Source organism: Meles meles, chromosome 9, assembly GCF_922984935.1.
Source record: "Meles meles chromosome 9, mMelMel3.1 paternal haplotype, whole genome shotgun sequence".
Lineage (NCBI taxonomy): Eukaryota > Metazoa > Chordata > Mammalia > Carnivora > Mustelidae > Meles > Meles meles.
The window spans coordinates 91168434-91195199 of record NC_060074.1 but is presented as its reverse complement, the minus strand read 5'-3'; the positions used below and the strand labels follow the sequence as shown (position 1 = coordinate 91195199).

Here is a 26766-nt window from a genome sequence, read left to right as displayed (position 1 = left end):
TAAGGTATGTATGAATCTTCGTAGACACAGGATTGCTCTTTCCTTATGAACACCTACCTTCTGATGGTTAAGCTTTAATGGTTTAACTTTCCATACTTAAGCCCCTTTACCATACATTTTTCCCAAGTTTTTTAGTAAGACTGTACCAGACATTCTGATAATTTTAACATCTGAAATTCAACTTCTTAAAAACTACTTAAGTACAAAATTTTCTATAAATGGTTAAAGCTGAAAAATGAAAACTTCATTGAAAATGTCAAAAGGGGAGTTCCAAATTCCATCCATATTATATGTAATGTTTACCTAGGATCACATCTGAAAACCTCAGCCCCAAATGGTATCTACTCTGTAAGTTATAATGAAGTGTGAACATAGAAAACAATGTCTGCTGTAACCATAACAATAGGCTTCTGTGGTTCCTGAGGATGTCTTTTATAGTTTAATATAATATGCTCCATTTCTTTAAAAAATTAAAATAGAAACCTGCTGTTTTTACTATTTTTTTCCTGAATTCGGGAAATAGATATTTCTTCCAACAGCACTTATTTCTGATTTTAAATTATAATTAATTTTTGATGTTCATTTCCTGTATGTTTTTGACTAAATATGGAAATATAGGTTTCAAAATTGGTAGAGAAAAGATTTTTTTAATGCAACTGTTTGTTTTAATAGAATATTTCTATTTTCCCACAGAAATCAGAAACTGAGTTTTTATTCCTAGCATGCCTTTCATTCCCTCAGAACAAAAGTTCCCTTATGACCTTTCTCCTTGAAACATGCAGGTTATTTACATACTGATGTATTGGTTTGGGCAATGATGCAGGTACAATGTCCCTGTAGCTATAACCCTATTCACTGTGTACATCCAGTTACCCATTTATTATTTCCTTCTGCAGCGAATTTAACAATCTCTGTGTTTGGCACAACCAGTGATTAAACCAAGCCTTCTTGTGAAAAGAATTCACTTTCTAGATGGAGAGATAGATATTTGTACCAATAATAATCATATGTATATCTGAACCTACTATAATATTATATGTCAATTATACCTCAAAAAATAAAAATTAAAAAAAATAAAAAGTCATGCAATGGTATGTGTTCAATATGTAGGGACTTCTTAGGCACAGCTGGGGAATGTTTCACAGAGGAAGTGATATTTCGTGCTGTTGCTGGAAAAATGGGAAGTTATTAAAACTTGAGGAAAATCAGAAGGGCATTCTAGGAAGAAAGAATGAAATGTGGAAGATACAGAAACATAAAATATGTCTTTTTCAAATGTATTTGCATTATCATTATCTGTATTGGCAATAGTGGATACAGATACTGAGTTTTATATATATGAGTCCTTCAATATATTTTCATTAAAATGTATTTATAATTCAAAATAGCACCTAGTATTATTTTCTTGCGATATTGCTAACAGACTACTAGAAAAGAAATCCAAAGAAAAATATTCTTAATAATAAAACGTGCTTAAGAGTCATTTATCCCAATCCCATCTTGACTCTTAATCTCACAAAACAAACTGGGGGTTGCTGGGGGGAGGTGAGGTTGGGAGAGGGGGAGGGGGTTATGGACATTGGGGAGGGTATGTGCTATGGTGAGTGCTGTGAAGTGTGTAAACATGGCGATTCACAGACCTGTACCCCTGGGGATAAAAATACATTACATGTTTATATAAAAAAAAAAATTGGAAGGGGAGGCTAACCATAAGAGACTATGGACTCTGAAAAAGAACCTGAGGGTTTTGGAGGGTCAGGGGTGGGAGTTGGGGGAACAGGTGGTGGGTAATAGGGAGGGCACGTATTGCATGGAGCACTGGGTGTTGTGCAAAAACAATGAATACTGTTATGCTGAAAAAATAAATTAAAAAAAATAAAAAAAAATAAAGCGTGCTGGTAATGATTGTATTTTTTCCAAAATACTCATATCTACATTTAAAATCTTGTAAAAAGCCTATTTATTAAAATGGAAGAAACTATAGTAGTTTTGTCTTTATATGTTTGTTTTCTTATCTCTGTTTGCATGGTTCCTGAAAAACACAATCACGATCCAAAATCATTTTGTTACTGAAAATTCTAATGTGATATAATAGGAAAAGTAAGGGACCAAAGCTTGAGAATTAGGTTAAATCCTCAATTTAGTATCTTACTACCTATATGATCCTGAGAGAATCACTAGGCCATTTTGAGGTTGAATGTTCTTTTCTGTACTTTAAGGATAATAGTTAGAATAATAATGTTTTTCTCACAGACTCAGAAAAACAATACAAGCAACTAAAGTGATAAAATGCAGACACAGTTTTTCAAATTCATAGAATTCTAGAGAAGTGGCTAGGTATCTCCATTATCATTGTTATTACATGGGAACTCCAATCCCAGTTGGTTTACACACTAATCATCTCCCCTTTTTTTTTTTTTTTTTTTTTTTTTTTTTATCTCTGCCACTTTCCTGTATTCCTCATATTCTAGGGAAATCTTCCTCTATTAACCTGTTTGCCTGAACCAGAAATCTTATTTGTTTTGTTGTTGTTATTTTGATCCCTAGGCCTTTCTCTGCTCTGTAAGGTGAACTGGTATCAAAGTTTCACAAATGTGCAAACTTAAATTGTCCCAAATGTGAGTTCTTTCAGTTCCTTGAATGTGCCATGCTCCTCTATGCATTTTGCTTTCCCACAGAGCTTGTTCTTTTTGCCTGCTCTGAAGTACACTGCATCTCCTGGCTAACTCTTACTCTACCCATCTTGTCCAGGAAGCGGACTCTGAATCCAGTTGAGATAGAATCATTTTCTATTTTTTTCTATTTTAACAGGTTACTGCATTGCATTGTAATTATTTACTCATCTGCCTACCCACTGAACTGTGCAATACCTAGAGATAGGACTATGCCTTTTATTTTGTTGCTGCTACTTAGAACAGAGATAGATAGACACTAAATGCTAAAGAAATATGAGTTGAATTAATGAATGAGTAGATTAATCTTCTATTAACCAGTAATATCACACATTCACTTTATTGTCTGTCATAATGGTCTTTTGCTATGTGATTACCTGAAATAACATTAATCATCCAAAAAAACAAATCATGCTCAGTCTGGCTTTAACATTATATTTCCTATTCTACTTTAAAATGCACAGATATATACATATATATATATATATTCTGCATAAATGACAACTTTTATAAATACTAGTGTAAATAATATTAATTGCCCCCAACTTATGATAAATTAGAACAGCATTTCCCAAACTAAACCAGATAACAGAACAATTAGGATAATGGGATCTCAGCTGAATTTAAATGTAACAAACAGGAAGGTGATCAATCCATCTACTTGATCTACTTATCATTCTTAGTAACCACCATATGAAATTGATATTGTGACAATTGGGATACTGTCATTAAAAGACAGAAAGGACCTCTAAGCTACCTCCTAAAAGTTCAGTTGCTTCATTACATTAGTCCAGTGATCTTTATCCTCCTTTACACAAAAGCTTCCCTTATCCTTAACTAAATATCAGGTCAGAAATTACTCTCCTTAAGGAAATGGGGGGTCAGTCATGTTGACCAATTCAAAACATACGTAAACTGCGATGTTATCTAATGTAGAAATATTCAAGGGCATTTTTATCACATAGTCTTATAATTTAAGCTGATTTTTTAAAGCAGGATTACACAATATTTTAGACAGTTATGAAATTTTCACCCTGAGGCTCATCTCATACAAACTAAAATCCCAGTTTGCCCTATTGTCTCACTCCGGGGAAGAAGAAAAACAGCAGGTACAAAATGGTGTCATTAAATTTTATCTGCTAAAATAGGTGGCTTTAATTGTTACATTAAAAGATCTGATTTTTATCTGTTTTTTTTTTTTGCATATCTATATCATAATAAAATATTATCCAAAATTGCAATCAAGGGAGTCGTTCATAATATTTACACTAATTTAGTACTTCACTATTTTAACTGACACTTTTGATGGATGGGTTTATGTTAATGATAACTTAAGGCTGCTTTCAGTTTACAAGATAATAATACTTGTAACCCAGGAGAAATAAAACTTAAAGCTAAGCTCAGCTGTGTTCACTAGGCAAAGACACAGTTTTTGCTTTATAACTAATAGATTCCACAATACTATTATGATCTACAGGTAATGTTTGCCTGTTTAATATGAAGCATCTTGGAGAGTATAAAATGAGAAGTTAAGCCAACCATATTGGTTTCAAAGAAAAGGACAATGGTTTGAACACACTAAAATAAATATCGTCTGATAAAATACTGAATTAAAATATTCACATTCTTATGAATGAATGATGACAGTAGTCAAACTTAGTACAACTGGCCATTATTTCCTGAGACATATTAAAAACAAACTCTTTTGTGATTCTGTTTCAATGAAAATGGAATTGATACTCTTGAATCTTCTGTTGCTATGGTAAGGAAAATACTTTAAAAGGTAACAAAATGGTTACATAATTATATAGCAAAAACCTAAAAGTTGCACATTACCTTGGAAACAGAAGAGTATTTACAGTATAAGTCTTCTCCTATTAGGTACTGCTTTTACCCAAAGTAGAGTTTAAAATTAAGCTATAAAATATACAGTGATAATGATCACATTGCCAATTATAAACATAAGGGAAGAAAAAAAAAACAGTTGCAACATATTAGCAAGAAACGATTGCTAGTTGTTGTATATGATATGATAAAAGCAGTGATTTTATGAGACATATAAAGTGAAATTAATTTATACAGCAGAAAATTTAGAGCATTATTGTTATCATGACACTTGTTACTATGAATGTGTTCTATTTTAAAGAATCACGTTTTCTCTAAATTTGTTCTTTTAACAAGCATGTTGAGAAGGTTGAACTTCTACAGAGATCATTTTGGAGTATGTAATCACTCTAAATTGTAGTGGGAGGGGGAAAAAAAAAGGCATGCCTTCTCTACCAAAACAACACAATTAAAAGTGAATGATAATGGTCATAGTCTACAGAACTTTAGCAGCCACATATCTGGCTTTGACTCCTAGATTCTGACACTTTATTGTATGTTCTTCCCTCATCTGGAATCTCCAGCCTGCTGTCATTAACCCTTACAATGACTTGTTCTCCTTTCTTACAACGAAATGCAACTCAAACAGCTCCAATATGAATCTTTCTCAGTATTTCCATTTTGCTATCCCTTTGGAATGCATAGATAATGTACTTGTTATTTATTATTCATGGACAATACGTATGTCTCTTGCTCTAAAGTGGTACAGGAATTATATCATTCGTATTCATGACCCACCACAATTGCTTCTTTTCCTCCAAGATTTAAAGGCTTTAAAATTAGAGAAATCTCCACATTTTATTTATTTCCACTACATTTATAGATTACTTAGAACTTTTAAAAATAGTTGCTGCAAAATCTCATCATTTTAAATGTTTTTCTTTTTCACTGTAATAGTCACATTCCTATTTTTGACTTCCCAGTAAGAATGTCTACACATTACACTGCATGTTGGTTTTCATGTTAAAACCTACAGAATGGGATTCACCACATTGAATGCAATCCACAGTTGCAATCTTTAATTTAAGATTTTCAATGTTTGTTACACACCCAGCTCGAGGATCCAAAGACAGGTCCCGGGGGAACTTCAGCCTTTTGCTAACAAGTATAGTAGGGTATAAACCATTGAGTTTGGATACTTCAATGATCCTCTTTTCTGTGTCAGACCAATAGAGGTTTTTTCCAATCCAATCGACAGCAAGTGCATTGGGAACAGCTGTGTTATGCACTACCTAACAAGATAAGAATTTAGAAGTTAACAATGTAAATATCTAGTTTAAGAACTGAGCAACTGCTTTTTGATTTTTACAGAGATAATAGAATTCTACTTAAACATTAGAAATAGAATTTAGAGAAACATAAAACATAGAACACTTTTACCCTAATAAAATTACTTACTTATTTGGGATATAAGGAATTAAAATATCTGTAATCAGGCCCCTAAATATGACATATGGAGTTACAAAGTAAACACCAAAATAAAAAACTGTTGGGCAACTACAAATTTGTTGATGACATTATCGTTATAGTTTACCATCTTCTGAAAACTGGGGGAGAAATTCTATCACACACAAAGACACATGCACAGAATTATTGATATTATTTACTTTTAACAGGTTTTGGAGGAGATACCAATGGCATTCTCTACTTTCCAAACTGCTCTTTCCTTGCCCTATTTAAATTATCTACTACAACAAGAGGAAAAAAAAAATACAAGCAAGAACATACCTTATTTCAACCTAAACAAAGGAAGTGAAATTCATATGACTGCTGCACTTCATTCTAACCCATGTCAATATCAGCTATAATTAGGATATAAACATTGTATGTATAAACATGATGCATAGAAAACAACCAAAGATTCTGTATAACTGCTATTTCTGAGTTCTCAATGATTTAAGGATTGTGTGAAAGGAGAAACTGAAATTTGGGGCTGTATAGAAGTCAATGGTTATGTATTAGAAACAAGAAAACAATAATGAAGGTTTATAGTTATTCTTTCCCTAATGTTGTCAATAGTAAAGATCACAAATATATATGGCTGCATGAGCATTTTCAGCAACTAACGGTATCAATCTACTGTATTGAATTGCAAGATATCTTTTCTTCTTTCTCCCAAATTCTACTTTAAAAAAAAATTGGCATGGCTGACAATTTACATGAAAATCAGTGAATTAGTTATCTCAATAGAAAAATGATTCACTTTGTGACCCTATGTTATGACATGATTTAAAGTACTAATGTGCTAGTAGTCCTAAGGCAATAGATAATTAATCTTTAAAATATTAAAAGATATTAAAAAATATAAATGAAGCCAAAAATTTAAAAGTAAAAAAATATGATCAAATTTGGGTGATGGTACTTTTACAATTTTTATATAAATAGTCAAAGAATTAAAAAAGACAAAATTCATCTGTTTCTTTGTTCTATAAATAAACTGGTATTTCACTTAAAATTATCAGTTTATACATAAAGTTTATACATAAATACAATCACACTGGTTGTCTCGGTATTGTATATACATATTTCAAGATTTTATTAATATTTTCAGAAATGATTGCTTCCACTAAAAATTTCTGTATGATATTAGAGATGGCTACAAAAAAATCAAAGTAATTGATAGGTTCTATGTACTTGAATTTGAATGTCTTTGTAATATATTTTACTGCATATAGGCAGCAAAAATTATTTTATTTTTTCATAAAATTGTATTTTAAAACACAAGGTAACACAGTGTTCACTTCAGCAGAACATAAAACTCAAGATAACTCAGAAATAGTGCCAAGTAGCTCATATCTAGAATGTGACATATATTTAATTATGATGCTGTCTGATCAGAACATTCATGATTTTACAGAAATGCATTCAATTATTTCTGTGTATAGAAGGTTAATTTTAATAGAGCTATAATTTCAATCTAGAGTCTAATAATTAATTTTTTCCATTATAGATTCTCAGACTCAACTTTCCCTTTGATATAAATCAACACAATTGCAGGTCAGGCACTAATCATTCAAGCTGAAAGCATCCCTCACGTTTTGTAGGGTTGTGAATAAAGTTCCGAATTTTATTTTCCCAATTTGATTTCTATCTTATTGCAAGAAGTAGTGTTATAATGAAACATATGGATTAAAAAGTCTCATATTTCATATTTAAAGTATGTATTAACACTGTACAAATGTGAAATTCAAATCAACCTAATATATTCTATGAGTTGTATTATTACCATGAAATAGTATTTTCTATTCAAGTCAGATATACCAATAAAATATCCAATAATCCCATCACTGTAACATGTAGTTACCTTAATGTCAGTTCCATTTAAACACATTCTATTTATGCGGCTGCCATTGGGTCGACTAGAATCAATCCAATAGATGAATTCTTCTCTGTAATCAAAATCTATAGCAATAACATTGTTTAATCCCTAAAAATAAAAAAAGGATATGTTTAGTAATAGTCTATAGAAATTCCTTTAAAATGTTTTAGTTCATAAGAATCACTATCTTCTTTTGAACCTAAATAGTTATAGTTATTACAATGAAGAGCACTTGTGACCAATTCTTTTTAAAAGCACTTTATGTTTATATCTTCTCTGTACCATACACTTGAGATGTTGCATAATTCATTTGAAAATACTTTCCATGTGGGTCACAAAGATTTTGGACTACTTATAGATAAAGATTTAAGTAAATAGCTAGTGAGTGGAAAAAAAAATCTGCTTTTAGGGAGATAAAGTGAAAGCCTCTCACTTTAGGTTAATGTTAAAAAGTATAAATTTAATGTCATTATTATCTGTTGTGTAGAATAACCAGAAAAGAGCATACATCTAAATTGGAAAGGCCAAAGATCCCTGAAGATTGAAGATGAGCCCTGGATAGCCATCTGGTCAAAGTCAGAAAAGAAGGTTTAGAATTGACTTTGTCCAAAATCATTTGTCTCAACAAGATAACTCAGCTCCCTCACTTTGTTTCTTCCTGCTTCCAAGGGCCCTTCAGCCAAGAGAGCGCCATGTCAGAATTTAAAATTTATAATCTTAGGAGAGTTGTGAGTATTTGACTAAAGAGGAACTGGGTGGTCAACATCTTTTTATTCCACATGGAAAGAGTAGGGAACACCTGCCATCAGACTCACGTCTTTTTTAGAAGGTAACAAAACTGAACACGAATCCAACTGAGAGGATTCTGGATACCACAGTTCTATGGTGTGATGTGTGTGCCTTTTGACAGATTTGATTTGAGAATTGTACATCAGGATCTGGGAATCTTTTTTAGGTGCTGAATTGTTCAAATGATTGCTGAGGGATTAATTTAATTCTGACCTTCTGTCAGGGCTGATAGATTTACTACCCCAATGGACGAACGAAACTTGTTTCAGGATTTCTGTTGTGTTAACTCATTTTTAAGGCTTGGATAGTTATTAATATATGAATTTTGTGTATTAAAAATAATTGACACTATAGATATTTGGCAATGCCCTAGAGAGCCATATCTTTATGTCTGTGTAAACTTGCTTATATCTACAGTCAACCTAAAATTACAATTAAGTCTCAAATTGTTTTGGGGGTCATTTATAAATAGCTATCATCCTATGGGTAAGGATTAGCACCTTCAGGGAGATGAGCTATTTTGTTTGGTTGGAGGGGGAAGGAAAGGAAGGATGATAATTACCACATCTGGGTTCAGTTTCCAGATCTATTCCCCAAATTCAAAAGCAGATATAATGACGCTGCATTAGATTTACATACTCTTTTATAAGACTCAGGTCAAGGCTAAATTATTACTGTTCATATTTTATTTCTTTCCAAAGGTCTAGAAGACTGAGGATGGCTGAGTTATAGAAGCAATTCAGAGAAGGTTCTGGAAAATATGGATTTTTTTTTCTCTCAGCAGGGCTGAATTCTAGTGGTAATGGCATTAAAATCACAGTTTCAAGTCTTATGTTTTTATTTGGCTTAACATGAGCAACCTCTTTCCTCAGCCCCAGATTACGAAGTTAGCCTGAAATAGCCTGACAGTTTGGAACTGCCTGCCATTGGTCATAAATAAGAGACATAAGTACACATGACAGTGTCTAAATTCCTCATTACACCCAGGTGAATAAAAACAAGTATATTTCTTACTGATATTACTAATAAAAAATAACAACCATTAATGCTTTAAAAATCAATCACCGAAAGAAAAAATTTGTTAAATATTCATTCACAAGCTAAAAACTGGAGGACTCCTTAACTAAATGCATTTCAGCATACATATCTGGGAAGTTGTCTATGAAGTTTTAAAAATCTAAATTGAATATATTACAAGTTCTGTACAGACTTTAATAAATTCACTCCAATAGAGTTTTCTACAGCTTTACTCTTAATCCCCACAGAAAAGTTTGCAATTCTCTCTTTGCAGAATCATATGCAAGGAACATTAAAACAGCCAAGGGCATGGTCAAAATAATGTCTAAACACTAGAGTCATCCCAGTGGTTTTAGAGCTGAAAATTGGTTTCATCAAAATCCTATTTGTTTCTTTCATTTCTATAGCTGAAGATTTGCACCCTTTGGTTCAAGATGATTAATTTAGGAAATTGTGTTTTGTTTCCCAATGCAATTTTACTGGAGTAAAAACCACTGCTAGGACTGAATTGGATAACACTGGAAAACCACTTGATTAATGCTCTTAAATTAATCAAATTAATACTTGATTAATGCATTTTACTTCCAAAATCCATGTTATTACAGTACATTTTCTTTATGTATGTGGTATATGAATTTAAGTTATAGCTGGCCGAGGTATCATTATGTTTTAGAATATGTAGGGTAAAAGATAATCTACTAGTTGTTATCATTTTTTACTGTAATGATTCATGAGATTGTACAGACTACGACAGAGAATAAAATTCAAGATATTATGGTAATTGTTCTTCTTAATCACCTACACACACACACCCCCCCTAAAAAATCCTCCCAAACTTAAGGCAAGGATGTCCTTTCACTTATTTTGACTGAGAGAAATATGGGGAGGTAATTACTTCCATTGTTTTTACTTCATTCTGCACATGTAGACAGAAATCTCTGAGGAAAAACAAAAACCAAAAACCTGTTTCTACTGCCTAGAACTCCTTGAAAATTCCTATAATGCTATAATGAATTGTAGTTTAAAATACCACCCCTGACAGAAATGATATATTCCACACAGACTGCAGGCAAAACTGGATGTAAGGGCTCTGTCTAGCTTTTTGTGTGTCTATTTCCTTACTCCGTGGTCACATTAAATAAATGCTTTTCAAATACACAGATGTTCAGAGTCCTCACGAGCTTCCTCTTTTTTCTCACTCCCTCTTTATTTCTGTAAACCCTACATGAAGAAAACCATCTGACAGTCATCCCCACTTAGGTACTAGTGAATGGCAATAGTTGAAAACGGTATCAGGAAAGAAGTTTTATTTGAACATGTATATTAATGCAATCTGGGTATATGAAAGAGACTTAAATGATGCATACAGAAAAAAATCATTTTGCTCCATTAAGAACAATCTCTGGTAACATGTTATCCATGAAAAGACAAAAGGGATACCGGCAGAAATGTTCTGAGTCACAGGGTTGGAAAATAACGCAAGGAGATGTCACTGAAGCTCTGTTATGGTCTTCATGAAGTCAATAAATACTGTTGTTATTTTAGTTATTAGTTCAACTGAGCTTATACACAGAGTGTCCTAAAGAAAGAACTTTCTCCTTTTCTGATAGTAGAATCTAAAAGGAAGAAATGCTAAACAAACAAAAACAACCCAATAAAGAGAAAATAAGCACGTCCCTTTCCCAGATAACATACGAGGAAATCAATGGCTGGCACATCCAACTTTAAAAGTATAGAGAGGAAAAAAAAAAAAAAAAGGTATAGAGAAGCTTAGAGGGGATATAGAGACCTACTCCAAAAGAAAAACGATTTTCAGGACTTTGTAACTTTGTTATAGGCTTAAAATTAGGTTGCACAGAAAAAAAGAATTAAGTTAAATAATGTAGAAAGCCATTTGGGCCACAAACATTTTTCACATTTATATATGCTAAAACTTTTTCCCTGGAGTTGTTTCCCTTATATTATTAGTCATTATTATTCTTATTTTATGCATCTCTTAAAGAGATAGTGGACGAATTCTTATATTTTAAATAGATTTCTGTTTAGTTTTTATAAACAACATGAATATATTTTACATTTTCCCAGTCTCTGCAGGGTTCACAATGAGAGATTCTTCTCTCTAATGACACAGAGAATGTTGGCGGCACTCTCTAATCTCAAGAGCAAGAATCTAAACCTCACAAACATTCATGAACAAGTATACACATGACGAGTACACAGGAAGTCTGACGACTCCAGTGATCGTAGAGCGTTGGCCTCTACATCAAAGTGTCAACTGCTACAGGGTTTGGATTGTGGACATTCAAGGATGTGAGCCCAGTACTGCTATACTTTTCCTATTTATTTTCAGAAGTAGCCTGAAATCTAGATGTTTATGTGAATATTTCATCTTCAATCTGTGACTTAAAGGAAAACCGGAAAATCCAGCTGTCAGGGAGAGTCAGTGTCCCATTGCTAATGAATATTTGCACTGAAAATGAAACTAAATTCTTAAGAAAAATGAATGAAACTGGCAATGGCAATGGCGGAATCCGTCAGTAGGTGACAAAACCGTCAGTAGGTGACAAAACCATCAGTAGGTGACAAAAATAGTTGTATTTAAGGAAGTTTTCCTTATGCTGAAAAATCACCACATGAATGGCCTTCTTTGCCTATGCCTAATGCTGGCACAAACATATTATAAGAACAAGAAATGTCCCTTTTTTCTATTTTTTCTTTCTTTTTTTTTTTTTCTAGACAGTTCTTTCACATATTCGTGTCACTATTATATGGTCTGGCAAAAAGGCATTTGTAGCAAAACATATACGAACTGAACCTTCCCAAAGAAGCTATTTCTCCTGACAACTAAAAATATGCTATACCTAACTGCATATGATTTCTCTAGTCCATGTAGTAAGCACTGTAGTTTTAGTGACTTGATTTTATGCTATTTTCATCGCAGACTGCGAGAAATAAAAAGTTGAGGTGAGCAATTCAGAGTTTTCTTTTCTGTCCTATAATGGAAATCATACCTTTTCATCTCAAATAACATATATAAGTAAACTCTGACCATAGAACTTAAAGATCAAAATGTATGAACCTAGATTCTCTTGGAGTGGACACATTGAGGGATGAAGAGGAGAGGACTGAAAATATGTGCCTCACAACCTTTGAACCATGGTTGGATTACCATTACATTTTTGCTCCCTTGCTAATTCTAAATTTTAAAAGCTAAAGATCACCAATCCCACTTTATTTCTTAGTTCTATAAACAGAGACTTAAAATTATTGAAAAGGCATTAATTTTTAAATCCCAAGGGGGTAAAACCAATTTGGGTAACATAAAAAAGACTTTAAAGATAATTTTATTCTTTTTCTTGAGACAGTTTTCCCTTCCATTAATTATGTCTTGCTCTTGTTGTTGTCTTTTTTGTTTGTTTATTTGTTCATTTTTTTTTTTTTTTACTTTCTTATATATGGTGTGATGTAACATGTTGGGAACATCACCTGGACAATTCAAATAAAATAAAATCTATGGTAATCTTATATAGATACATGCATGTGTCCATAAGTAAGTGCTTCATAAATTTTAATTGTGAGATATTTCTATAATTCTAATGCATATCTGGAGTACCCATATTAAACATGAAATCATTATGACAATGTCATACCTGTTTTAAAAGTGTATAGTTGGAGCCATCAGTGCTAATTTTCCTTATTTCATGATGATCAGCCAGAATTAGAAAAGGTTCTTCATCTAAATACCAAGACAAAAATGTAATTAAAATTTCATATGTATGGTTTTCAACTTTGCTTAGTTTCAATTTCAGTTTTTGTAGCATTACAAATTTAAATTCAATGCCCTCTGGTAGATTAATGGTTAAAAAATTCACACTGAGAATTTCAATTGATAATAAAATGAAAAGATAGCAGATACCCAGGCAGTATGGAAAATCCAGATAATTCTAAATGCATCCCTCTCTTTCCTTCAATTTTCATGAACAGCAGATTATCTAATTTATTCAGAATTGGTGGAAAATATCTGCTGCCATAATCTGATTTTTTACATGAGTTTCAGGAAATAAAACACTACACCTAATTTAGAACCTTCAGTACAATTCATATAATCAGAAAAGTCATTCTTGATAATCAAATAAACAGCTTATGCTGTCAGAATGACTTTGGTGAAAATCAAGAGTATAACTGCCTATCTATCTATCTCTATATATTTTTTAATCTGCCTGGAGACTTCTCTTAGATACTTTTGGAACTCTAGATTCTATCATTTTTGTTTATTAATTTTACCTTTCCCTATACTCTGGCTTTTTAAGCCCTTTAATGGTCATTAATGGTCTTCATTTCCTTCTTGTAGTTTGTCTGAGATGTTTATGTTGTAGTATCTCATTTGTTGTAGTATGTTATAGCATCTCATTTGCTCTAGAATCTAGAATAGATAATAATAAGAATCTTATCATGCTCCAAATATATGAAGATTCTCTAAAACTTTAGATCAGTTTTCTCTTAAGAAATTTTTTGGAAACAAAATGGATTTTTATTTTTGTTTTTTTAAAGATTTATTTACTTTAGAGAGAGAGAGGGATATAAAGAATCTTTGCTGAGTGGTGGAGCCTGACAGGGGGTGCAATCTAACAACCCTGAGATCACATCCTGAGCCAAAACCAAGAGTCAGATGCTTAACTGAGTGCATCACCCAGGTGTCTCCCCCCATAAACTGGATTTGATAAATAAAAAAAATATTCAGGGGCGCTTGGGTGGCTCAGTGGGTTAAGCCGCTGCCTTCGGCTCAGGTCATGATCTCAGGGTCCTGGGATTGAGTCCCACATCGGGCTCTCTGCTCCGCGGGGAGCCTGCTTCTCCCTTCTCTCTCTCTCTCTGCCTGCCTCTCTATCCACTTGTGATCTCTCTCTGTCAAATAAATAAATAAAATCTTTAAAAAATAAAAAAAAATATTCAGGTAGTTTATAAAGCACATTATTATGAATACATATGTGAATAATTTAAATTCAAATTGACCACATCCTTGATTGTTATAATCCTGGGTCAATTCAGTCAAAGTTTTGTTCAAACTCTTTTTTTAAACAGCTTTGTTTCTAAGACGAAGTCATATATTTAGTTCCTGATAAGCAAATTTAATGTCAGGAGAAATTAGGAAAAAAAAAAAAGGCAATGAAAACGGTAGTCACTTTATGTAATTTAATATAGATTTTATTATGAATCATTTATTGTTATAGAGTTATTGTCCTGTTTGTTAAATTTATGTTAAAATTATTACCTTCCTCTTTTTATCTTTAGTGTTGCAGTAAATATATAATGCATAGGGTGCTATATTATATTTTAGCATACTTTACATGCCATGGGTTAGAAATATGTGCCACACATGCTGGACACTTTCTATTAGCAAGGGCAGCACCCTCAGTCATTCAGTCTTCATGTTGGTGGTAAATTGAGACTCTGAACCCCACTAAAGGGAGTCCGTTGTGGAGTTGAAGGTGCCTTGCCATCTCTTGTCAACTATATTTATAAATATGAAGTTGGTCAGTTATGGTCTACCTTAATACTTAGGCAGTTATGTTCTTTACTGCTTAAATGTAATACCTGAAATTATAAAACTCTTAGAAGAAAACATTGAGAAAAGTCTCCATTAAGTTCTTGGAAATGATTGTTTTAGATACAACACAAAAAGCCACAAGTAATAAAAGCAAAAATAAGCAGAAATATATCAAACTAAAAAACTGTACACAGCAAAAGAAATAACATAGATAGAAGGCAACCTATGGAATGGAGAAAATATTTGAAAATTACATATTTGATAAGGTGTTAATATTAGGGTCAATATTGAACATATACAAAGAGCTCATACAAATCAATAAAAAAAATAAAACTGATTTAAAAATGGGCAGAGGAGGGCCACCTGGGTGGCTCCGTCTGTTAAGCATCTGACTCTTGATTTTGGCTCATGAGGTCATGATCTCAGGGTTGTGAGACTGATCCCTGTGTTGGGCTCTGAGGTGGACATGGAGACTTCTTAAGATTCTCTATCTCCCTCTCTTCCCAACCCTCCCTCTCTCTCAGGGGGGAGAATAAATAAAAAAATAAATAAATAAAAATCAGCAGAGGATCCGAATAGACATTTTTCCAAAGAAGACATACAAATGGCCAACAAGTACATGAAAAGATGCTCAACATCAGTAATCATCAGGGAGATCCAAATTAAAACCATAATGACATATCACCTTATGCCTGTTAGAATAGCTATCACCAAAAAAACACTTGAGATAACCAGGGTTGGCAAGGATGTGAGAGAAGGGAACCTTTGTCCATTATTGGTAGGAATGTAAATCCACTATAGAAAACAGTATGGAGGTTTCTAAAGAAGTTAAAAATAGAACAAATGACCCAAGAATCTCACAGCTGGTTATTTAGCCAAAGGAACTGAAAACAGGGTAGCAAAGATATATCTACATTCCCATGTTAATGAACACACTCAAGACACGGAAACAACCTAAGTGTCCAGCAGTTGAATAAAGAGGATGTGACATATACACACATATGTGTAAATATGTTTATATGTATAGATGTCTGTATTCAAATGCATCTTTAATTTATATATTTGTATTTACACATATGCATATTATATCATATGCAATGTATGCATAATATATTAGTATATATTATTTTCTATATACCATGCATATGTAATATTATACACACTCATACACAATGGAATATTATTTAGTCGTGACAAAGAATAAAATCCTGCCATGTACAACAACTTGGATGATCCCTGAGGACATTACATCAAATGAAATAAGTCAGAGAAAAACAAATACTATATGAGATCACTTATACATTGAATCTCAACAATAACAAACTCATAGAAACAGACAGTAAATGGTGTTTACCAGGGATGAGGGGTAAGGGAAATGGGGAGATGTTGGTTAAAAAGTACAAACTTCCAGTTAGAAGACAAGTAAAACCTGAGAATAAAAGGCACAGCCTGGCAATTATAGATAATAATACTACATACTTAAAAGTTGCTAAGAGAGTAGAGCTTAAATGCTCTTGCCAGAAAAAAGAAATGGTAATTAGGTGAAGTGATGGAGGTGTTCATAATACTATGGTGGCAATGATATTGCAGTATATAAGTGTATCAAATCAATGCATTATACAATTTAAAGTTACAAAGCTTTAAAAAAATTAAAAATAAAGTTACATAGTTTTATTTCAACTCTATCTCAGTAAAGTTGGAAAGAATCTATCCTCTCTTTAGCAAAAGATTCATGCTTCAGCAACAGTTTTTGTATTAAAATTATTATTAGTTTCTAATTATTACTGTTAATGAGAAACAGCTACAGCCTGGATACATTACATAATAAGACCAAAACTGTAATCATTGGCATTCATCCCCTTTATACCATCCTTACCAAAAAGTTTAAAGTAATAAAAACATTGACTGGTTTTAAGATTTATCTCTTCTTATCCTAAGTCACTGAATGCATGATGTACCAAGTAGGTTGGTTAAACAAAAACAAAAACAAACAAACAGCAACAGCAAAAAGAAGTCTCCAAATAATACACAAATTGATTCAGTGATGAATATTCTAAGAATAAGTGAATATGAAATTTAAAAAATTTGAAAGGGCTACTTTTTTATCTACAAAATGTGCAAAGGTTTAACCAGTTGAAAGCTGAGTTTAAGAATTTCTGTCCCTCGAATTTATTAAATAAATTAAATTTATTAAATAAATTAAATATCTAATGTTTTAAATGGTGTTATGTATATCATATAGATAAGAAACTAGCAATGCTAATTTGATTCATTATACTAAAAAATAAAGTAAGGGGGTAAGAGACATATTAGATGTCATTTTTTGCTCATTTAAACAGTCATTATTTGTTTTATATTGCTTTGCATTATTTTAATATGTGTGATTTTCTCCCCTAATGAACTATATTTTTGATATTATGGTCCATGTTCTACTGAATTTTCTAATTCACAAAATCAAACACACTACCTGGAACAAACAGAAGTTTAATAATGTTCACTGAATCACTGGAAGAATTCAAACAGTCCTATATAGCTGATTTATTGCTGTTGTTGCCATCATCATTCCCATTACCCTATTGACCTCTTCTCCTTGGCATACATATATAAATGTGTATGGTATAGGGGAGAAGAAAAAACCATTATAATACAGTCACAATAGGCTTTTTGATAGTCTTGGCCAAATTTGCTCCTAAGAACCTGTGATGCAGCAGGAAATAGTTCTTTTTACTGCTGAGCACTCTCAAAATCTAGAAAGCACTTAGTAATTCACAAGACCATAATGCAATTTTATAACAAACACAATAGTTTGTGAACAGCACACAAAATTAGAGTGACAGATTCCTAAATCAGGGTAAGTAGGGAAGAATTTTGATTTCTTACACACAGCAAGGGAGAGTGAATTCAGTAAGAATGGCTATAAAACTCAGAATCCATATGTGTAACTGTGGTTGGATCAGTGGACAAGTTTAGTTCGATACCTGAGAGTGATTTGCAGCCATTTGGGTTATCAGGTTGTATTTCATAGCCATCTGTACAGAGGCACTTGTAGGTCCCATATGTATTGATGCACTGCTGGCTACACGGAAATCCCAAGGAGCATTCATCAATGTCTACACATGTTTTACCATCATCCTTCAGTTGGAATCCAGGCCAGCATTTGCACTGAAGAATGAAAAACATTCATAATCAATTCATATCATTATCACTGTCTTTTCTTATTGGATATCCCTTTAGCATGATTCAAGAAAGAAAATCATGGAAGAATACATAATGGCAAGTCTTTTTGTGTCCAGTGATTTTAATAAGAATTATGTATATTAAGTAAAGCTAAAAAATAATTCTCCCAAATACCTTCACTTGAGCATCTGATGTTGGCAAAATTAGAAAGGTTCACTGACATCATCAGACCCATGTGGATGACCGTAGCACCAGTCAACTTCTTTTGTTCTTTTTCTATTACATTAGATGGTCTTTTCAGAGGACTTTAACAATAATAAGAATTAACCGTTACATGGACCTTTGAAGATCACTAACCTTGTTGCATGTGTTATTTTATCAGAATCTTATAGAAATCTATGATGTGGGTATTACTCTTTTTAGTGAACTGATAAGAAACCTAGAGGCACAAAGATGAAGCTGCCTAGATAAAGTCAGGGAGCTGAGACTGTCTGTAACATACAGCAATGCTCAATTAATATTTATCGACTGGGTCTGATTCCATAATCATGTTGATATTGTCTGGAGAAATAAAATAATAGTAACAGTTTCCCTACTGTAAATTAATCAATTTACATCATCAAATCTTTTAATCAGCATCTCTATCATGTACTATATCAGCCTTTGATGATGATATGCAACATCGACTAAATGGTATGTAATTTCTGAACACAATGTCACACTATGTATGTCTTTGCAGTCCTAAAGAAGTAGCATACTGTGATCCTGTGATCTGTTACTGTCTTTCAGGTCTGTACTCATTTCCTGTCAAGTACTATATAAGGATTGTAATTACACAAAATGAACCTATAATTGGCCAAATGAGTACAATCATATTAACTTTTACAAACACTATTTAGCATTCTTTGAATAAGAGATATGTGCAAATACTGAGTAAGCGAGTTAAAAAGAAACCCTAAATTGTTAAAAGTAACTAGTATTCAAGAGTTACTCAGCGCAAATATTTAATAACCTCGGTCATTTATCTGAAGGTAAAGGTGATGGCAGAGCTTTGTATCTACTGGGAAAATATCAGAGATATATGTGCACATTATCAAATAGTCAGCATTAGTTTTTTAGGTACCAGAAAAAGCATTCATTACTTGGGGAAGAGGCAGCATCATCTTCACCTGAAAGGGCTCTAAGGAGAATTAAATACCTTTTATTAAGTTCTTTTATCAGGAATGGGTCCCTTTAAGCTCTTAGCACTTTCATCATTAACAATTTATACTAAAAATTAGCTAATAATCTTTAAGAATTATGTTTTTGTTTTGCTTTGCTTTGTTTTGATCCCTAGGGCCCACTAGCAAGCCAGCAAATCAAAGCAAAAGCCATAGCTTGATTTTCCATACTCTCCTTATCCAACTCTTACTTTCTTTGAGAACATTCATCCTGATTCATACCTGATTTAGGAAGTCAAGACAATTGGTGCTTTGTGATGGCAAAAGAAAGCAAGATGCTTAATGTCACCTAAGTGTACACTTAAAAATAAGTCAAGCAGAGAGAGTCAAGTATCATATGGTCTCACTTATTTGTGGAGCATCACAAATGACATGGAGGACATTGGGAGATGGAGAGGAGAAGGAAGTTGAGGGAAATTGGAAGGGGAGGCGAACCAGAAGAGACTATGGACTCTGAAAAACAACCTGAGGGTTTTGAAGGGGCAGGGGTGGGAGGTTGGGGGAACCAGGTGGTGGGTAATAGGGAGGGCACGTATTGCATGGAGCACTGGGTGTTGTGCAAAAACAATGAATACTGTTACGCTGAAAAAAATTATAATTAATTAAAAACAGAAAAAAAAAGTTTAAAATGGTAAATTTTATGTCAGGTAGATTTTACCACAATTTTTAAAAAAGAGGTAAGTTTTTAAAAGAAAGTGAGAAAATGACAGGATACAAAAAGTTATCACTGAAAAGCAGTGGAAAATAGGTCATGTGGTCATAAGGTTGGGAAACCAGAGAGCCATAGTCTGACATAGGACCGTGTTGAATTCAAGGGACATTTTAAGGACAAGTGAAAGGAATTTTAATAGACTGTACTGAATTCTCCTCAAAGAGTATTATAAAAGGAAATAAAGCTCCTGGTTTTAATAGGATTTCTGGAAATCACTTTGAATGGCTAATGTGAAGCTTATAGAACTATTATATCAAAGAGATAGCTTAGATAAAAACATATTTATGGAAAATCAATTTCTTAAAGTAAAATTGGTAGAAGTTACCAAATGTAATATACAGTTCTATAAACAAATAAAATTAGAATGCTTAAGGTTATCAGTAACTTTTAAAATAATTGTTTATTGAAATAGAAGATTTTTTAAAAGATAACCAACAAAAACATTTTTTGCTCCAAAATAACCCAAAGGCCTCAGTGGGGAATCCTACTAGTCTAACTTTCATAAATTGAATGGAAACTAATAATTATTTGCATTTTCAAAGATAAAAAAGGAGAGATTCACCTACATTTAACAGAAAATAAATTTTAAAAAATTTCACCTTCATTTATAAAGAAAAACAATCTTTATGGAACTGAGATTTATATATATTCAATACATCTTAATATTTCTCATCATTAAGAACAACTTCAAATTGTCCTGATTTGTATTAAGTTTTATATAAGATCCTACAGCTACTAGAAAGAAATATAGGCACTCAAACTTTTCCTATTGCATTCAGAGAAGTTTCTTGGCAGGTTTTTAAGTGATATTTGGCAAATATTATTTTATTCCTAATATATGTATATATTAAAACTCATTTCTCTCCCAGAGGTACATTTATTTCTACATGGTAAATTATACCTCACATCAAAATAATATCCTTGCTTTTAGTAAATGTTATTACTCCCTTTTGAATAGTTAGATACATTGTATTTATTTTGTAACAAGCGTGCAAATTATTCACAGTCCATAAGATCTAAATCTTGCTTTTGTAAGCAATTTTCATTTTATTGCAGATTTTGGAGGACGATTTCTTGTCATGTTCTACAGATATTATCATGAGAAATAGGTTATTGGATGGTTTTCCCCATTCACTGGAAGGGAGAAACTCACAAACTGAATCCTCCCCCCCACAAAATATAGACACCTTTTGTTGTATAGAAGGCTTTTTACTCAATTTCTTAACAACAAATTATCATGAATATAAATGTATGTGTGTGTGTGTGTGTGTGTGTGTGTAAAATCTCAGCACAATATGCAAAATATCTGGATTGAAATTTTATTTAAATCTCTCATTTATGATTCTAGTCCTAGCTACTTGAATTTCTATATTGCTCTTGTTTCCCCAATAGATGCTTTATTTTATTCATTAGTTTTGACATGTGTACATATTCAAGAACACTATTCATATCAATTCTGTCAGGTATACATATAGACTTTCTGAATGATTAAATATGTTGTCTATTTTAACTAGAATTCTCATTTCATTCTATGACTCCTTTCTGAGAAGTTAAGGTGAAAACACTGATTTAAAAAAAAAACATTATCAATAAATAAGTATTTCTGTGTAACATGTCCTATAAAGTAATTAAAATAGATTTAACATGGCAGTCTGGATGATACATATTTTTACCATAGTCGTTTTCTAAACATGGCATTTCTGAGCACGAGGTACTTCTTATATGCAGGCATTCTATTGCATTTTATTTTTTCATTGTAATTTCTTTTATTTATTTATTTATTTATTTGATAGACAGAGATTGCAACTAGTCAGAGAGGCAGGCAGGGAGAGAGAGGAGGAAGCAGGCCCCCCGCTGAGCAGAGAGCCCAATATGGGGCTTGATCCCAGGACCCTAGGATCATGACCTGAGCTGAACACAGAGGCTTTAACCCACTGAGCCACCCAGGTGCCCTGTTTTTCATTTTAATTTTTAAAGATTTATTTATCTATTTTAGAGAGAGAGGGAGAGAATGGGGGGAGGAACAGAGGGAGAGGGGGAAAGAGAATCCTTGAGCAAACTTCTTGCTGAGCACAGAGCCCCATGTGGTGCTCCATTCCAGTACCCTGAGATCATGACCCGAGCTAAAATCAAGAGTTGGACACATAACCAACTGAACTACCCAGGCACCCCACATGAAACTACTTAAAAAGTATTACACTTCATTCTGCATGTTATGTCAAAAAGTGACCACCTTATATTCTATAATTTTTAGATTTCACCAATGTTATTACAACAGATTTAAATACATTCAGGATAAACATAAAGAGCTCTATGTTGAAATTAATGTCTTTAGGTAGATAGGCAGATATAGATTCTATGATACATACATTCTATATTTCATATTATATTATATACACAGGTCTAAAGAACTATTTCTAAACTGTGAATTGAAATTAAACTAATTATCTCTAATAATTCTATGATACACTCCCTAATTTTTCAGGAAACACATCTATTTTTATTGTGCCTAAGTCACTGGTAATACTTTTTCTGCTTCATTGGGTTTCAAAATATTTACTGCCAAAATTAATTACTTAATACATATTCATCTCATTAAGAGTTATTTTGGCTCATTTGTCTTGTTTTATTTTACCTACAATACAACACTTGTGAGTACATGTGTGTTTTAAGTATGTAAATTTAACCAAATCTTCTTAATACAGTATTTGGACAATTTTTTTTAACAAATGTAGTTTTCTTAATGTTTCACTTTTTGTCTCTGCTTTTGCACAGGGAAAAATGAATATGGTATTTCTCTGGTTAAATTTATATACAATAAGATCCTATCAATGTAGTTAAGTTAATCATAATACCAGAAATTCTGAGATTCCAAATGGCAAAGTGGTTGTTTGGCTAAATTTACCACTAGACAGGACTGGCTTGCCATAGAATGTCAAAGTTGGCAGGGAAAAGGTACAATACATCTGCAACACAGAAATATTTTCTCTAGCATGTTTTAAAGAAAGGCATTTAGTAATTGAACACTACATCAAAAACTAATGGTGTACTATAAGTTGGCTAACTGAACATAAAAAAAAAGACATTTAGCTATAATTTAACCCTTTTAGTAGTGAGAAACGAGGCAGCTCATTCCAATGCAAAGAGAGTACTTTAGAACACTTTTCCTCATTTTGAACAGAATCTGCTTCCCAACTCATAATTCCAACCTTGGAAGTAACTCAGACTAGGTCCGTTCCCTAATCCAGTATTTCATATATTTGAATTCAGTTAATAAGCTGTCTTTGTTCCAGGCAAAACTTCTTCCAATGGCGTGTGTTCCAGACTCCTTATGCTTCTGGATGTATAAATTTGTATACACTACAATTTGTCAAGGTTCCTCTTAAAATGCCGTGTCCATTAATGCACATAGTATTCCAAGTGTTAACTGTCCAGTGCAGAACACAGTAGAATAAAATCTAACCTTGGTAATGGTCTCAACTGGCATTAGACTGCCTCTGTGTTTTGTAGGAGCACATCCTATTGCTAATTCACACAGAGCTATTGCTCAGTTAAAAGCACTGACTTTCAAATGAATTGCTCTTCCTGAGATTTTCCCACACTTACATAAGCAGTGTTAACCTAATGCACAGCTTTCATTTTAATATTATGCTCAATTGCATCCTCCATTCCAACATGAATGAAACAGGAATGCTTTCAAAAGCTATGCCCGTCAATCAGTTTTGTCAGTGAATCACACTCTTCAGGAAAACAGTGCTAACAAAAAGCAATTAGGATATTAGGCATGATTTATTTTTAGCGTACCTGTACTCAGTCCTAATAATTGATGAATTCTATTTTTTCTTCCTGTTTATATGAACAATATTGTATTATCCAGTGTTGTGGTAAATAAATGATTAGCCCATTTCACTTCAAAGATGGGAGGAAGAATGAGGGAAGGAATGGGAACTTAAGAGTTGCATACATATTTATGTGTTATTAACATGGCAATATCTCCCTAAACACTGGTTTTCCCTTGCCTTTTCTCCTCTTTTATATTTAACATATATTGAAAAACACTTTGACATTTTTGTCTTTCTGAGTACATTTTTACAGTTTTTATATCACATTATTATTATGAATTGCTTGTATAGATATTTTTCATTTGCGTAGTTTTACTTAAAGACATCATGATGTAGTCTAAGTATTATAGCCATATTTGATTGAATGGTGTTCATTGTCACAAATCTAATGTATCATGTGATTTACTATTTTTGATGAGTACCTACCTTGTAACTGACTGGAAGGTCCTGACAATCCTGAGAACATCCACTGACTTTCTTACTCAAACATTCATTTATATGGCAGTTTCTCTCATCTGAGCCATCGCCACAGTCATCCTTATTGTCACAAAGACCTCCACTGGGAATGCACCTGCCATTTTTGCACATAAAAAATGAACTGTTGCATGACTGTTCTGGAAAAAAAAATAAAACAAATGGAACATAAAGGGCATGCCATTGCTTTATACTACAATTGCTGAAAACATTCACAAATATGATAACTTATCTGTCAAAAATTATAGTGAAAAAATATATACATATAAAATCCTCTGTAGTGTAGTATTTTATACACAAAATATTTAAAAAATCAAGGGCAAACTGTACTTTCATGTTCAACACTCACTGAAATCTTCCTTTGCCATTAAAATTAGCAATCAAAATAAGCACCTATAGTAAAATTAATGATGTATATCTGTCTTCATCTATATTGTGAAGAATTAATTTAAAAGTATAATGATAGTTTGACATTTCCCTCAAGCCATAGGTCTCTGAGAAATTATATGTCACTAAAAATTAAGAATCTAGAATAGGTAGATATTTCTAAATTCTTTTTCTTCTTGGAAATATAACATTGACATTTTTAAGTCAGGGCATAAAAAGGATTTTTGTGGTGAGTAATAGTTGTTCCAAATATAGCTATGGAAAAGGAGTTTAGGTTTTGCAGCTACTCATAACCTGATAACTTGAACATTACTCATTATCATACATGATAAAAGAAAGCCTATTAACATGTAAAGTACATGAGAGAAAGGTAATTGGGTTTATTTTAAATATATGACTATGTATTCAGTCTCTGGAATAGTGAAATGATAAATAGATCACGTTTAGGTATGTATATATTTCTGTTCAAATGATATGCAATATACTTCATTTTGCCCAAGTATTACTGATACAGACTTTCTCTCAGTAAATCTCAACTTAATTTGTCTGAGTTTTCAAATAGGCCCGTACGAAGAAATTATTTTCACATAAAATTATGTATTAAGAAAAAAATGACTTTTTGAAGGGATCAAGATGATGGATTCATTAGGTTCACCACCCAAAATCTACATATTTTAGCACAGATTTAAATTTCTAAAACTTGCTGCAAAACAGAGTTGGTTACTAGGATCTTTTATGGTGTCACTTGTAACATCACATGCTTAATTATTTGCATTTTTTTTCCATTGAATATCATACTAAACTGAAGTGAAAATCAGAGTCACAGTTTTGTCATTGAAAACCAATTTGGGAATAAGTATAATATTATATATTTTTTGTACCTGCACTTTTGCACTTTGGATTTAAAGGTGCTTCATCAGAATGATCAGGGCAATCAAAGTCTCCATCACACTGCCATTGAGTATTTAAGAGACATCGTCCATCAGCACAACTAAACTCTTCTGCATTGCACTGTCGGTATCCTGGAGACAAAGAAATAAACATTCTAATTCATATAACAAATATTAAATCTGCATTCCCTAACATACACTATACCTAATTAACAATGGGAGTTACCCATGTCTCCTACAGGAAATGTTTCTTATTCCTTTTAGGGACAGTGGTCATACTTGCAATAAGTATTTGTGGTTGAGAAGTAGGATTAACGCCTAGGAAATAAAATAAAAAACAAGGCAATCTTATTGCTTCTGGAAGAGGAAACAAAATGCAATACTCAAGGATACTATCTCTGTTCCCCTATTATCTATATCCTAAAGAATTCCCTTTGAATAGAAAACAAGAATAAAGCAGGGCACCTGGGTGGCTCAGTCACTTAAGCAGCTGTCTTCGGCTCAGGTCATGATCTCAGGGAACTGGGATCAAGTCCCACATAAAGGCTCCCTCTCCCTCTGTCTGCCTCTCTGTGTACTTGTGCTCTCTATCTCTCAAATAAATTAATAAATAATTTATTTATGTCAAATATATAAATAAATAATTTTTTTTAAGAAAACAAGAATAAAGCTATTAATTTTTTTCAAGACTAAGCTTGGTTAGGTATAGTACCAGAACATATGGATGAAGTGATTCCAAGTTATAATGATAAGTCTCAGAAGCTGTAATGCCATGTTTATGTTTGGAAGCAACATCGAAAGCATAAAGACATTGTTAAAATGAAAAAAAAAAGCC

At 32.6% G+C, this 26766-nt stretch overlaps 1 protein-coding gene across 1 annotated transcript in view; it reads right to left on the bottom strand.

The window, feature by feature from the left end:
* The window catches only part of LRP1B (LDL receptor related protein 1B), a 2013404-nt gene that overhangs the window by 248404 nt on the left and 1738234 nt on the right, over positions 1-26766 (bottom strand). Inside the window, exons 54-59 of the mRNA XM_046019480.1 lie at positions 25923-26063; positions 24607-24794; positions 18208-18391; positions 13332-13417; positions 7861-7983; positions 5607-5788 (exon numbers count right to left, since the gene is read on the bottom strand). Coding sequence (XP_045875436.1) covers positions 5607-5788; positions 7861-7983; positions 13332-13417; positions 18208-18391; positions 24607-24794; positions 25923-26063 — 904 coding nt within the window. The remainder of the gene's footprint in view (positions 1-5606; positions 5789-7860; positions 7984-13331; positions 13418-18207; positions 18392-24606; positions 24795-25922; positions 26064-26766) is intronic.